The following is a 15,877-nucleotide window of genomic DNA, read 5'->3' on the forward strand; positions in this document are numbered from 1 at the left end:
ACGAGTTCAATAAAGAACTCACAACCCAAGAAAGGCAGTAATCTAGCAGGAGGTTAATATGCAAGCAAGTAACACGGAATAATCCAGCACGAAGTAAATATGCTGCCGTCAGCTTAACAAATAGATTCCATTTTGCCGTGCGTCTGTTCAGTTATAGATCACAGATGACGTCAAAATGTGGTATGAACAAAGAAGTGGCCCACGAGCCTAGTTTCCGTAACCACGAAACACTGTTAAACCGATTAAATAAACAGAAAAATGGAAAATTGAAAGTCAATGAAAAAACCTAACCTTGATTCCATTTGGAAAGTTGTTAAAATCTGTAAGCATTAACCTAAGCGTTTAACCGCTATTCATTTGTTTCCCGTGGCGTCGTCCAACCGTACAACATCGGTCGCACTTTCATACTGATTTTGATACTTTCTCGAATAATTCACTGTCTTCTTCAAGCTTGTTTAGCCCAGTTAAATGCTTCGAAAGGTGAACGATGCTTGGCGTATTATTTCTCACTGTAGATTTGTAATTGAGCTGAACTTTTTTTGCTTTGTTGTGGCGCCGCGAGTTTAAAAAACTTTGCCGACAACTCTGATTTTGACTATGAACTCTGATCACGCGCACGAATCACACCACCGCGTGACGTCATCTCTGCGTCTGTACTCTAATTGCTGACAGGAATCAACCAATCACAACACGCGCAATAGCTCGGTTATTGTATAAAACATGACTTTCATTTGGAATTCATCATTCAAGTTAGACAGAATAATCTAGCACGAGGTCTGTATGCTGCCCTAAGATAACATAAATTCCATAAGGAACTCATCACCCAAGTAAGACAGAATAATCCAGTACGAGGTCAATATGTTGCCATCAAAACACGTGAGTTCCATAAGGAACTCACCTTCCAAGTAAGACTTTTTCTATTAAAATAATTTAGCACGAGAACAATATACTGCTCTCAACTAACATGATTTCCATAGGGAACACACCACCAAGTAAGACATATTAATGTAGCACGAGGTTAACATGCTGCCCTCAGATAACAAAAGTTCCTTAAGGAACTCGCAACCCAACTTAGTCAGGAAAATCAAGACATTGAAATATTTTGCCCGCAGTTAACAAAAGTTCCGTAAAGAGCTAACCGCCCAATTTAGACAGAATAATCTAGCCCAAAGTCAATAAGCTGCCTTCAGAAAACACGAATTCCATAAAGAATTCACTACTCAAGTAAGACAGAATAATCCAGCACGAGGTCAATATGCCCCCCCCCCCCACACACAGATAACATGAGCTCCATCATCACCCAAGTAAGACAGAATAATGCAGCACGAGGCCAAAATACTGCCTACAGATAACGTGAGTTCCAAAAGGAACTCACCACCCAAGTAAGACAGAATAATCTAGCACGAGATCAATATGCTGCCCTTAGATGACATGAGTTCCATAAAGAACTCATCACCCAAGTAAGACAGAATATTCCAGAACCCTATGCAAGCAAGAAACCCGGAATAATCCAGCACAAGGTCAACATGCTGCCCTAAGATAGCGTGAGTTCCATAAGGAACTCACCACTCAAGTAAGTAAGACAGAATATTCCAGCACGAGGACAATATGCTGCCCTCAGAGAACATGGGTTCCAAAAGGATCTCATCACCCAAGTAAGACAGATTAATCCAGCACGAGGACAATATGCTGCCCTCAGATACCGTGAGTTCCACCACTCAAGTAAGTCACCGTAAGACAGAATCACCACCAAGTAAGACAGAATAGTCCAGCACCCTATGCAAGCAAGTAACACGGAATAATCCAGCACAAGGTCAATCTGCTGCCCTCAAATAACGTGAGTTCCATAAGGAACTCACCACCCAAGTTAGATAAAATAATCCAGCACGAGGTTAATATGTGCCCTCAGATAACACGAGTTACATAAGGAACACACCACCCAAGTAAGACAAAATAATCCAATACGAGCAAAATATGACACAGCAAATACAAAACTGAGAAGATACGGAAGGACAATAATTGACGGTTAATTATAACGCAGGGAGAGATATTTGTTTGTAATGAAGCTATGGTTTTATCAGTTAGTTCCATAGAAATTGTTTCTTCGCTAGCGAATATTTTGTAAAACCTAATAAAATATTAATATCTTAAATATTAATATTGTGCTCACTAGATTTTTATTTTGTTTTCTTTGTTTCTTCTTTCAGTAACTATCATTCTCACAGTGTGTGTGATCCTTTTAATTGTTGTTCCCCTTCTAATACTGTTGATACGAAACAGTTCACGGACTGGCTTAAAAAGAAAGTGCTGTTCACATACTCCGCTTGTAGAGGTCACGCAAAAATTGTGTTGTGCAAAAGATGAGAAGCCGAACTATTCCGTGCATTATGCATCAACTTAACTATATACCACCATTTAATATGCAATCATTTAATAACTAGTAATACGTGACTCGCAGGGCCTCGCGAAGCTCCGGTTTTAACCGGTGATTTGTTATTGTTGCCTAGTAACGGGTTCGTAAAGAGGTATAAAGCGTTGGGAAGCGCAGGCTATTTTCAAAATCATCGACAAATTATTGGATAGTCGCATTTTGGACATTTATTTGAGGGCATTAAAAAAAAAAGAAGAACGAACGGCAGGAGGATTCGAACCCTCCGCCCGCGCGCCCCTGATGGCGATGAAAGGTTTATAGCCTGAATAGGCGTTGAGGGAGTATTATGTGGAAATCAGTGTTATTTTAATCCGAAAAGAAAAACGATAAAAATGAAAGGCTCAGGATTCGAACCCACAAAAAATAATAATAATAATAATAAAAAAAACCCTAGCCGGATTCGAACCCCCGCCCTCAGTCCCGAAGATCTGATTTCAAGTTCGACGCCTCACACCATTAGGCCACCAGCGCGCGGCCGTGTGACGTCATTTCCGCCACACACCAAGCTCACAAATATATATGACCGTAAACTCCACACGAGATTTCATCCCGCCTGAGCCCTTTGAGGGACAAAATTATACACCCCGCTACGCTCGGCCTTCGGCCTCGCTTCGCGAGGAAAAACTTCTAAGACTGTTGACACGGATCAGTTGGGTATGTGTTCTTTTTAAGGGGCTTTGTCGCGGATTTAAACAGATTTTTGAACAACGAAAATTTATATTTGTGTCGTAGAAAACCTAAATATAATGATCCATATTTATTAGCAATTGTAACATTATAGCACTGAAACTGTTAACAGAGGTCTTTGGCTGCGGGTGGCTAGGATGCAAATAGATTGCAACTTGAAAAATTGAGGCTAAACTTTTTTTCTTTTTTCGCGCGTCTTCAAAAGATCGATATTTATGGCCGTAGTTTGATTTATATCCGCAAATTAAGGTTATATTTTCCTTTAGATGTTCGATTAAGTTGCCTACCAGTAATTTCAAAACAGTTTATTCAAAAAATCTGCGAAATACACGTGACGTAGCTCCTTTAAATATATGTTACGCTTGTGGAGGTCGCACAAAAATTATTTGAAAATGACAAGCAACTGAACTGTAGTGCAGAATAATTGACACACAAAGGATTCATCGCCATTTGATCCAAGTACCAAGTAGATTGTAAGCAGTTCACTCCTCACAATGGCGTTTGTACTTAGGTCCCACAATGACGTCTTTATTCGTGTGCTTAAATTCTTTTCCCGGTTGAGTGAAGTATAAGGCCCCGTCCACACTAATCGGAATAATTTTGAAAACGCATCTTTTTTCCTCCCGCGGATAGGCCAACCGTCCACACTGAAACGGCGTTTTCGGTCACCGAAAACGGAGCTTTTCGAAAACGGTCTCCAAGTGGAGAAATTTGAAAACGCCGGCTAGGTGGTGTAGTGTAGACGGCGAAAACGGAGTTTTTCGAAAACGTTGACGTCAAATAGTCATGTGATCTCTGTCAAAAACAAAAGGTTTATTAGCTTTACAATAGCTCTGCTCGTGCGTTGCAACGTTGCGTGCGATGTAGCGTATCACCAAATTCACATTTTAGTTAAAACCAGGGGTGATCTCAAGGCAATAAGAGTGCCTGTCGAATTACCCTGGTAACATGTTAACACTTCAATGCGCCTTAATTCATCTGAAAACGGCCTCGACACAAGCACAAGGATCAATTTTGTTTCCTTTTCTTGCGCTTGCGTTAGTGTTGTGCCGTGTGACAACAAAACACCGCATAAGCACAAGGACATTTACTACGTCTGGCGGTGTTTGCCCAACTAAAACATACGTTAACGTTACAGATTCCTCCGCGTCTAAACGAGCCTGAACATTGTGTTCTTGTGCTTGTGTCGACGTTCGTTTTCACTATTATGCTTGCGCTTGTGCTTGCGTCGCTAGTGAAAATCAAGCTTAACTCGAGATTGGTAAAATGAAACCTATATTGAAAAAAAAAGATGGCTAGTTTCTTGAAGCTCAAGTAGTGGAAAGCAGTGGCCGTCGTCCGTCAACGCGTGTTCCAAGAGCAGAGAATTCTGCTTCGCTCTTTCTAGCTCTGCTAACACTTAATCTGCGAAGGGTTGTTGGTTTACCAGGTTACAATGTCAGTCTTATGGCTGCAATCCACACGTAACATGTTTTTCTATAAAGGCGTATCCTAGCAAAACCTAGTTGAAACGCAAGCATCCTTGGTGGATAAATGGATGAATGCTGCGATAGAGACTAGGACACCATAATTTGATGTTCCCAATTCCAATGGGATGGCTTTGTATGTAGTTGTACCAGAATTTGCGTTCAATATTTGAACCATCACTCGTACACATCACATGACATAATATGGGTTTTATTCGGTTATGTTCGATTTCCGAGATCAATCGAACTCAATCCATCGCATTTTACGGTCGATTCCCGTTTCATTGTTCGGTATTCGAACTCACAGGTCTAGGCCGGGATTGAAAGCATCGCCCCACCAAAAAATTGTCGAATGCAACATGAAGGCTATAACTTTACTTGAACGACGAAATAATTATTACCAGTTAGATACTATTAGATGCATTGTTTTCTTTATTTTATCTTTGACTATTTTAGTCAAATTGTTAGATATTGTTTCACGGGTTAAATAAAAACACTCGTATTAATTAGTTAATTGATAAATCATTTTTTAATGGAGCGGTTTAAGATCGAGTGTCATTAAACTAAAACCAAAGTAATCACCCTGGCCAATCCTAAAAGAAAAAGGCAATCCAGTTGTTAAATCCTTATACCAATCACATTGTGTAGTAAACCAAAACCAAAGTAATTCCGAATTACTTTCGACTCTCAATCGAAAATTACCATATCACCTATACTGACATCCAGTCATTAGTGCTCTTCCTCATCGAATAACGGTCATTATCAGCCCCAATTAGCCTGCTGTTACCTCGAGTGATGATGTCTATAAACTTTGATTAGCATAAATATGCTTAATTGATTAAAGGTAATTAGCTTGGGAGATATTTGAAGGATTTACTCTGGCGCTAACAGATCGGATCAATGTGCTGTATCGAATAAAATTTCCGTTACAAACTCAGAGAGATGGAAAAGCGAAGTTTTAAACACGAAGGACTATTTAAGCCAACTATTCGGCGTCATTACAATTCAGATAACTTGCCAGGAATTTCTTCAACTTATGGTGGTGTGGTGGCGGCCCAGAATGAAACAGAAAGGGAATGCCGTTTCCCACCAATAGTTGGACAAGATCGAGCATTCCAACGAACACAAGAGCCAAGTGAAGCGAGAGTTAAGGAAGTAGAAAAATTGTCAAGCTCCTTAAACAACGGGAGAGAATCGGCGCAGTGTGATCGTAGACCAAGAGGAATTTGCTACGACCGAGGAACCATGTTTAATTTTGACGGGAGAGTTCCAAATCGAAGAGAGAAGATGGTCAGAAGCGATGCCGCATTAGCCTCGACTGCTCACCAAACAGTACAGAAAAGAAACAGCCCATTGTCTTTTCCCGCGAGCGAAAACGAAAACGTGATTATAGAAGAGATTTATCTCCTACCTCGGAGCAAAAGCACAGTTTCCATGACACACAGGTCGCGAAGGCAAGGGACCAGCGGTCATCCAAGGGCGCGAGAAACGAGAAGCGATGAATCAAACGAATTGAGAAGAATCCGTCACTGCGGCGAAATTCTGTCGCCGGCGTATTTACTACAGTGGCTCAGAAAATGACTTGTCCATTTCATTGTTTGGAAAAGAGGAGATTGGTGCAGAAGTGGTCATGGCAGAAAGGGCAAGAACGACTCATTTTAGAAATTCGCCTGTTCAGCATAAGGAATGCCAACAGAAGACAACTGAATGCGAAATGTTAGGCGCAACGGCAAAACATGATCCCTCTCAATTACATCAAGAAAATACAGCAGAGAGTGTGACCGAAGCAAATATTCAAGATATCTCCACAGCTTTGCATACGTCCCCCTCGCTTATGATTTTTCACGGAGAAGCTGTCATTGCAAAGGACCTGGATAAGGCAAAGGACAAAGAAAAGACACATTCAGCCTGTCATGTTACTGATGAATCAGAAGAACGACCAACACAACGGATGCGACGCCATGGAGTCTGCAAAGCAAAATATGAGGCAAGGGACAAAGAAGAGGAAAATTCGGCCAGTTATACTACTGAAGAATCAAAAGAAAAACAAAGACAGCAGATGCGACGCCAGGTAGTTTGTGAAGCTAAAGATGAAGCAGCAGACAAGGAGGGGGATAACCTGACCCGAGCCTCTCCTACTACTAATGAATCAGGGGTAAGACAAAGGGAGCAGATGCGACGCCAAGGAGTTTGTCAAGCTGTGGATGAAACAGCCGCTCGTAGGAGAAGAGCGAGGGTGTTGAAGAAAAGACTGTTCGGAGACGATCTACCGAATGACGATGAACTAACGGTACAACGTGCTCTGAATAAAAGAATGTAAGTAAGAGAAAATAGCAGAATATCTTTTTTTAAAATAATATTTATGTAATAACTTTAAGTCTAGATCTGTTTCAGTCCAGTGGGACTGGAGGAGTGGTTCAAAAGTGCCTATGTCCAGAGGTATAACTAAATTTCGCGAAAATATGTCTAATGCTAATCCGTATTAACGAACAGGTAGTCTCAGAATGGGCGCTACAGATCGGATTTTTATTTCACATATCCACATTTTACATGCAATGAAGCTGAACAGAACTACGACAAAACAAACTGAAAATAGTTTGACGTGTTCGTTTGCGACAAAGCACAGCGTTATGCTGATGATGCTGCACAGTTTATCGTTTACCATATTTCTCTGGTCCGTCGTATCCTTCGGAGAAAGAAAGGATAAAAGGCCCACTTTTTATCATGCGAACAAGCGTTGAAGTTAAAATGAGCACTTAGTGCATGCCTCAGTTTCTCGACAGAGCTCGTTACTTTCGTCCTCAAGGCGAGAGAACTTTATTTCGACAAAAATTACAAAACGCTCATAGGCTAACTGTTATATATCGTTAATAAGATCGAGTAGAACTTGAAAATTTCCCAACAAGTACAGCGTTATCGAGTGTTTAGCTTTGTAAGTCCTGGGAACTCGATGTATGAAATCTCTTTATCAGTTTCACCGTGTTCGAAGTAAGGGGTGTGAGTGAACTGACCCAAGTAATAACTAAGTGATTGTTAAAAGAATTTCTTGGTGGAATAAAGTTTATTTATTGAAATTCTGTTTTGGCCTTTTATTTTGAGTTCTTGTACTCAGTTTGATGTTTCTGACGGCATTTGACGTAGTTTGTTATCTGTGGCTCGGGGGAGTGGGGATAGGAGACTGGAGCTCTCATGTCAAAGGGACGATGATGCTTGTCGAACAAAATATGAGTTAAACACCTATAGGAAAGCAATCTGGGCGTGGTTTAAGCTTTCTTGGAGCTCAAAACGACGCCATTTTTCTGTTTTTAATGTAAGGGATTTGCTTTTTATGTAAGCGATTTGCTTTTCATGTAAAGAGATTTGTGTTTGATGTGAAGAGATTTTTTGTTGCAGCGATATGTTTTTGATGTGTTTTGGTTTTGATTTTCGTTCGATGTCAAGAGATTTGTTTTTATGTGAAATGATTTGTGTTTGAAGCGAAGAGATTTGATTTTTGTGTGAAGTAATTTGTTTTTGATGTGAGGAATTTGTGTTTGATGTGAAGAGATTTGTTTTTGATGTCAAGTGATTTGTGTTTGATACGAGGGGATTGTTTTTTATGGGAAGGAATTCGTTTTTGATGTGAAGGGTTTTTTTTGGTGGATACGTGAAGAAGTTTGTTTTTTATGTGACCAATTTATGTTAGATGTGAGGGATTTGTCTTTTGACGTGAGCGTTTACACCCATAGTACCTCCAACCCTCGACCCACGGCCCTAAAACCCTTGACAAAAAGAAACACATAACTACCAGTCATTTTGTGTTATCACTCGCCGAATTAAGTTAATTATTTGCCTAATTAGCCATTGTGATTTTTCTTGGCCTAAAGGGATTTGTTTTTGATGCGAAGAGATTTGATTTAGATGTGAGCGATTTGTGTTTGTTATGAAGGGATTTCTTTTTCATGTTACCGATTTGTTTTTGCCCTGTTGTGAAGATATTTATTTTGTTTTTGATGGAAGCGAATTGTTTTTGACGTAAAGAGATTTGCTTGAGATGTTACCGATTTGTTTTTGCCATGTTGTGAAGGTATTTATATTGTTTTTGATGTGAGCTATTTGTTTTTGATGTAAAGAGTTTTGTGTTTGATGTAAAGAAGTTCCTTTTTAATGTGAGCGATTTGTTTTAGATGTAAAAGATTTGTTTTTGATGTGAGCGATTTACACCCATAGTACCCTCGACCTACGACAGAAAGATACACACTCTTGAAGCTCAAGAAGACGGCATTTTTCTCTTTTTGATGTGAGGGATTTGCTTTTTATGCAAGCGATTTGTTTTTCATGTAAAGAGATTTGTGTTTGATTTGAAGAGATTTTTTGTGGCTGCGATATGCTTTTGAAGTGTTTTCTTTTTTATTTTCGTTCGATGCCAAGAGATTTGTTTTTATGTGAAGACGTTTGTGTTTGATGCGAATGAATTTGTTTTTTGTGCGAAGGAATTTGTTTTTGATAATATGTGAGGAATTTGTGTTTGATGTGAAGAGATTTGTTTTTGATGTGAAGTGATTTGTGTTTGATACGAAGGGATTTTTTTTTATTGGAAGGATTTCGATGTGAGGAATTTGTGTTTGATGTAAAGAAGTTTGTTTTTTAAGTGAGCGATTTGTGTTAGATGTAAGAGATTTATCTTTGATGTGAGCCTTTAGAACCACCTTTTACAAATCCATATATGGCCATCAAGTCCTGACCAATCCAGACCATTCCCTATTTTACAATATGCCAGATATTTTTAAACTGGGTGCAGCATGGGTGCAGCAACACCCAATGCCATTGATTGGCATAAAGTACGCAATACATAACTGGGAGAAAACTTAAAAACCTCCACAGTCAGGCTTAAACTGTTCGTCAAGTTTTCGTTAAAAGCGTTTAGTTAAGTTCAAATTACAAACTCAGCGATATGGAAAAGCGAAGTTCAAATCACGAAGGCTTGCCAGGAATTTCTTCAACTTTTGGTGCTGTGATGGCGACACGGAGTGAAACAGCAAAGGAATGTCTTTTTCCGCCAATAGTTGGACAAGATGGAGTGTCTCAGCGAAGAAGACAACCAAATGAGCGGGATGAGAGGTTAAAAGACCGTGGTAGAAAAGGAGGATTTCGCCAAGACCAGCGTACTATGTCCGTTATAGACGGGGAAGTAGTATCAAATCGAAGAGAGATGATGAGTCAACGATTTGAGAGAAGTGATGTAGCATTAGTATCGACCGGTCAGCAAACAGAACACGTGCCTTATCCGCGAACAAGCTCAGATACCAAGGGACGAATGAATGGGAAGACGGCCTTGGAAAGAAGAAGTAGCCTACTGTTTTGTCCCGCGAGCGAAAACGTTATCATAGAAGAGATTTATCTCCTTCCTCGGAGCAAAAGCACAGTTTCCATGACACACACGTCGAGAAGGCCAGGGATCTGCGGCCATCCAGCGCTGCGAGCAACAAGAAGTGATGAATCAAACGGATTGAGAGGAATCCGTCACTGTGGTGATATTTTGTCCCGGCGTGTTTACTACAATGTCTCAGAAACTGACTTTTCGTCTTCATTGTTTGGAAAAGAAGAGATTTGCGAAAAAGTGGCAAGAGCAGCTCATTTTAAAAATTCGCCTGTTCCAAAGAAGGAATTCAAAGAGACAACTGAATGCGAACAGTTTGACGCGACTGGAAAACGACATGTTCCCTTTCAATCACATCAAGAAAATACGGCAGCGAGTATGGCCGAAGCATGTAATCAAGATGTCTCCACAGCTTTGCATACGCCACCTTCGCCTAAGATTTTTCACGGAGAAGCCGTCATTACAAAGGACCTGGATGAGGCAAGGGGCAAAGAAAAGGAACACTCGGCCAGTTACACTAATGTAGAATCAAAAGAAAGACAAAGACAGCAGATGCAATGTCAGGGAGGTTGTGAAGCCGAGGATGAGGCAACAGACAAGGAGAGGGATAATCTGCCCCGGGCCTCTCCTACTACTGATGAATCAGAGGTAAGACAAGGACAGCCGATGCGACGCCAGGGAGTTTGTCAAGCTGTGGATGAAACAGCCGCTCGTAGAAGAAGAGCGAGGGTGTTGAAGAAAAGACTGTTCGGAGACGATCTACCGAATGACGATGAACTAATGATACAACGTGCTCTGAATAAAAGGATGTAAGTAAGAGAAAGAAGCTTTTATCTTTTAATTACTGGTTTTCACTGTCACGTAAGTAACAATAATGTCACGCGCTGCACAAAATAACTCCAGGTTGTAGAAAATTAAAAGATAGTCTACGTGTCCGAGGCTCAGGTCTGTACGGTATTGCATACTCAAGATATCCGTCAAAACTTTGAACACAAATTTAGAGAGAGCAGTATGGAAACGCCATGTTGGAGTCCATGTGAAGGGGCACCAAGATGAACGATAGATGGCCGCCGGAAACCAATGAAAACATCTGGCATTCACTTCTGCTATAAAACCACGGCAGTTCACCTTCGTGAACACCTAAACATTCACATAAACACTTCTTGTAAACCTCAATTGTTCAGATCGTTTAAAGTAACAGGATGAGGCATTTTTTTAAGCAAACGTGACAGCCTTCAGGCGGCCATTTTGATGTCCTGTGACGCAAAACTCCGAAATTCAAAATGTTATTTCTTAAAGACAACGGATGCTATCGTGCTGAAAACCTTCAACAAGATATATATTAAGGACGACTAATAGCCAGTGAAGGATAATAGGTCAGGGGGCTAGCGAATTTGGAGTTAGAATTTTGATGACATCACGTAGAAACCAAGAATTGCCTGCGTAGCAGGCGTAAAAAGGGGGAGGGGTTACGCCTGTTACACAGGCTAATCTTTTAAGCTATAAGGTTGCAAAGATTTTCAAAAACTCATATTTTTTAAATGTAATATTTATGTAAAATATAGATTTAGCCAAACCTAAAAGCGGAGCTCCTCACTTATTTTCTGGTTCTTACATTTTGCGAAAATACTTTAATTAAAGAAACTGTTATTAAAGTTATGAAACGAATACTGCTCAAAAAAAGATCCATAGCCGAAATAAATCTCACCTCCAATCGCAGAAATTGCGCTTACAAAATCATGTCATTACCCTAGACAAAAAGTAAGATTTGAGCTCGCAATACAATAGAAAAAGTAACTTGGTCAGCGGAAGTATCTAAGAATAATCTAGCACGAGGTCAATAACCAACTCATCACCCAAGTAACTCATCACCCAAGTAACACAGAAAAATGCAGCACGAGCCCAACATGCTGCCCTCGTATTATCTGAAGGAACACCCACGTAAGGAAGACAATAATCTAGAACAAGATCAATATGCTGCCCTCAGATAACATGAGTTCCATGAGGAACTCACCACCCAAGGAAGAAAGAATAATCCAGCACGAGGACAATATGCTGCTCTCAGATAACGTGGGTACCATAAGGAACTCACCACCCAAGGAAGAAAGAATAATCCAGCACGAGGACAATATGCTGCTCTCAGATATCGTGGATTCCATGAGGATCCCGCCAATCAAGTTAGTAACACAGAATAATTTAGCAAGAGGTCAATATGCTACCATCAGATAACATGAGTTCCATAAGGAACTCACCTCCCAAGTAAGACAAAATAATCTAGAAGGAGGTTAATATCCTGCACTCAAATAACGTGAGTTCCATACGGAACTCACCACCTCGGCAAGACAGAACAATCCAGTACGAGATCAATATGCTGCCCTCGCATAACGTGAGTTCCATGAGGAACTCACCACCCAACAAAGACAGAATGATCAGACAGAATAATCCAGCACGGGATGAATATGCTGCCGTCAGATAACATGAGATCCATAAGGAACTTAACACCCAAGTATGACAGAATAATCCAGCACAAGGACAATATGCTGTCCTCATATTATCTGAGGGCACCACCCACGTAAGGAAGACAGAATAATCTAGCACGAGATCAATATGCTGCCCTCAGATAACATTAGTTCCATAATGGACTCACAACCCAAGGAAGACAGAATAATCCAGCACGAGATCAATATGCCGCCCTCAGATAAAATGAGTTCCATAAGGAACTCACCACCCAAGGAAGACAGAATACTCCAGGATGAGGTCAATATGCTGCCCTCAGATACCGTAAGTTCTGTAATGGACTCACAACCCAAGTAAGAAAGAATAATCCAGCACAAGGACAATATGCTGCCCGCATATTATCTGAAGGCACCATCCACGTAAGGAAGACAGAATAATCTAGCACGGGATCAATATGCTGCTCTCAGATAACATGCGTTTCATAAGGAACTTACCACCCAAGTTTTGCTACAGCAAATACATAAGAAGAACCAAGAAAGATTTAATACTGCTCGACGTTTCGGAGTCATCTTGACTCCATTATCAAGAGACTTGTACAGTATGCAAATAATGAACGCTACAAAATAAGCATAAAACAATGAACGGCCTAAACGAACACCTTAGCGCGGATGGAATCCGTTTGCACGTTAAGTGTTGGCTTACGCATGCGAATGTACAACATTTCTTTCACGAGGCAATCAAATTTGCCGCTACATTTTGTGATGACGCGAAATTGTTCGATGAAGCGTTCAGGTATTTCGCAATTGTGTTGCAGGTTGTAATGTTTGTAAACCGATGATGCCTTTCTGGTGTGCCCTTCTACGCGCTCGTGTAAGTGGCCACGTGTATACCCCACATATCCTGCATCACACAGGTTACATTGGAATTGATAGACGATACATTGTTGGTTAACAATAGGGGGCTTAATTTCGTGTCGCTTAAGTTGTTGCTCGAGCTTAGGGCTTACAAACACTGGTTGGACAGTCACGTTCAATTTCGAACTTAGATTGTTCAGTTGTTGTTTAACATAATTAGCTGAAGACTGGTCCTTAAAGGGTAGCACTACTCTCACAGTTTCCGATGGTACATCTGGTGGTGGGCAGGGCTCTTGAATTGAGACCCTTCTCTCAACGAACCATTTGATTGTAGTTTCAACCAGTGGCTTTGGGTATTTCAAGTTATGTGTACATTCGCATGCGTAAGCCAACACTTAAGCACCCAAGTTAGACAGAATAATCCAGCACGAGGTCAATATGCTGCCCTCAGATACCGTGAGTTCCATAATGGAGTCATAACCCAAGTATGGCAGAATAATCCAGCACAAGGACAATATGCTGCCCTCAGATACCGTGAGTTAGATAAGGAAATCACCACCCAATAAGACGGAAGAATCCTGCACGAAGTCAATATCCTGCCCTCTGAAATCGTGAGTTCCATAAGGAACCCACAACCCAAGTAAGACAGAATAATCCAGCATGAGGACAATATGCTGCCCTTAGAAAGCATGAGTTCCATAACGAACTCACCGCCTATGTAAGACAGATGAATCCTGCACGAGGACAAAATGCTGCACTTAGATAGCATAAGTTCCATAAGGAACTCACCACCAAAGTAAGACAGAATAATCCAGCACGAGGACAATATGCTGCTCTCAGATAAGTTGTGTTCCATAAGGAATCCACCACCCAAGTTGGTTACACAGAATAATTTAGCACGAGGTCAATATGCTGCCCTCACATAACGTGAGTTCCATAAGGAACTCACCGCCCAAGTAAGACAGAATAATCTAACACGAGATCAATAGCACAAGGAAATTTACGACGTCTGGCCGTGTCTGCCCAATTAAAACACTCGTTCCAGATTTCCCTGCGCCTCTCTCAAGTAAGATAGAATAATCCAGAATGAGGACAATATACTGCCCTTAGATAGCATGAGTTCCATAAGGAACTCACCGCCCAAGGAGGACAGAAGAATCCTGCACGAGGACAATATGCTGCCCTTAGATAGCATGAGTTCCATAAGGAACTTACCACCAAAGTAAGACAGAATAATCCAGCACGAGAACAATTTGCTGCTCTCAGATAACTTGAGTTCCATAAGGAACCCACCACCTAAGTTAGTTACACAGAATAATTTAGCACGAGGTAAATATGCTGCCATCACATAACGTGAGCAGAGGAACCCACCACCCAAGTAAGACAGAATAACCAGCACGAGGTCAATATGCTGCCCTCAGATAACATGAGTTCGATAATGGACTCACAACCCAAGTGAGAAAGAATAATCCAGCACAAGGAAATGCTGCCCTTAGATAGCATGAGTTCCATAAGGAACTTACCACCAAAGTAAGACAGAATAATCCAGCACGAGAACAATTTGCTGCCCTCAGATACCGTGAGTTCCATAAGGAACTTACCACTCACCTAAGACGGAATAATCTAGCACGAGAACAATATACTGCCCTCGGATAACACGAGTACCATCAGGAACCCACCTCCCAAGTAAGACAGAATACAAGGAACACAAGGCACAAGGAAAATATGTTGCCCTTAGATACCGTGAGTTACATAAGGAACTCACCACCAAAGTAAGACGGAATAATCCAGCACAAAGACAATATGCTTCCCTCTGATAACGTGAGTTCCATGAGGAACTCACCACCCAAGTAACACAGAATAATCCAGCACGAGGGCAATATGCTTCCCTCAGCTTCTGTGAATTAAATAAGGAACCCACCACCCAAGTAACACAGAATAATCCAGCACGAGGGCAATATGCTTCCCTCAGCTTCTGTGAATTAAATAAGGAACTCACCACCCAGGTAAGACGACAATAGGTAGGTACAGGTAGGTAGGACAATATGCTTTCCTCAGATACTGTGAGTTCCATAAGGAACTAACCACCAAAGTAAGACAAAATAATCCAGCACGAGGACAATATGCTGCCCTCTGATACCGTGAGTTACATTAGGAACTCACCACTCAAGTAAGACAAAGTAATCCAGCACGGACATCACAACAACAAATAGTGATAACGGTGTCCAGTCTGGCAAAAGTAGAGCTTGCGAATTACACCAATTAAAAATAACTCTAATGGTTCTGAAATGATTTACCATTTTTTGGTTGTTAAATGTCAACCGTGACCAATTTTTCGCTTGGTATTCCACGCCGCTAAAACATTCTCAGTCACGTGAAACATCAGGTGAGAAATCAGTGGCGTGAAACATCAAACGCAAACACCGCCACTATTCGCATTTCACACGCATGCAATCATTGATATTTAAATCTTTCTGAGAAAACAAAACTTTGGGTGACGTCTTTCTTAGCAACGGCTTGATTGATATAGACTCGCACCGTTTCCAGGTACTGCTATGTCTCCAAGGAAAAGTGCCGACTTTCTTACCCCCCCCCCCCCCCTTTTTTTTTTTTTTCTCCCCCC

General features: G+C 41.0%; 1 protein-coding gene across 1 annotated transcript; it reads right to left on the reverse strand.

Moving 5' to 3' along the window:
• Positions 1 to 12,913: 12,913 nt before the first annotated feature.
• On the reverse strand, positions 12,914 to 14,032 carry LOC144636931 (uncharacterized). The gene is made up of 2 exons (XM_078496128.1): positions 13,966 to 14,032; positions 12,914 to 13,648 (listed from the first exon to the last, which is right to left on the reverse strand). The coding sequence occupies exons 1-2, from the start codon at positions 14,030 to 14,032 to the stop codon at positions 13,047 to 13,049; spliced, it is 669 nt and encodes a 222-aa protein (XP_078352254.1). The 3' UTR covers positions 12,914 to 13,046.
• Positions 14,033 to 15,877: the final 1,845 nt, after the last annotated feature.

Source organism: Oculina patagonica, chromosome 13 (genome assembly GCF_052425735.1).
Source record: "Oculina patagonica isolate OP01 chromosome 13, crgOcupat, whole genome shotgun sequence".
NCBI classification, from domain to species: domain Eukaryota; kingdom Metazoa; phylum Cnidaria; class Anthozoa; order Scleractinia; family Oculinidae; genus Oculina; species Oculina patagonica.

What these genes read in the sequence shown, in the direction of transcription:
- LOC144636931 (XM_078496128.1), bottom strand. Translation starts at nt 14,032, where the DNA reads ATGGAACTTATGCTATCTAAGTGCAGCATTTTGTCCTCGTGCAGGATT. An exon ending in TCATCTGTCTTACATAGGCG is followed by an intron (nt 13,649 to 13,965) that starts GTGAGTTCGTTA and finishes TGGGTGCTTAAG; the next exon opens with TGTTGGCTTACGCATGCGAA.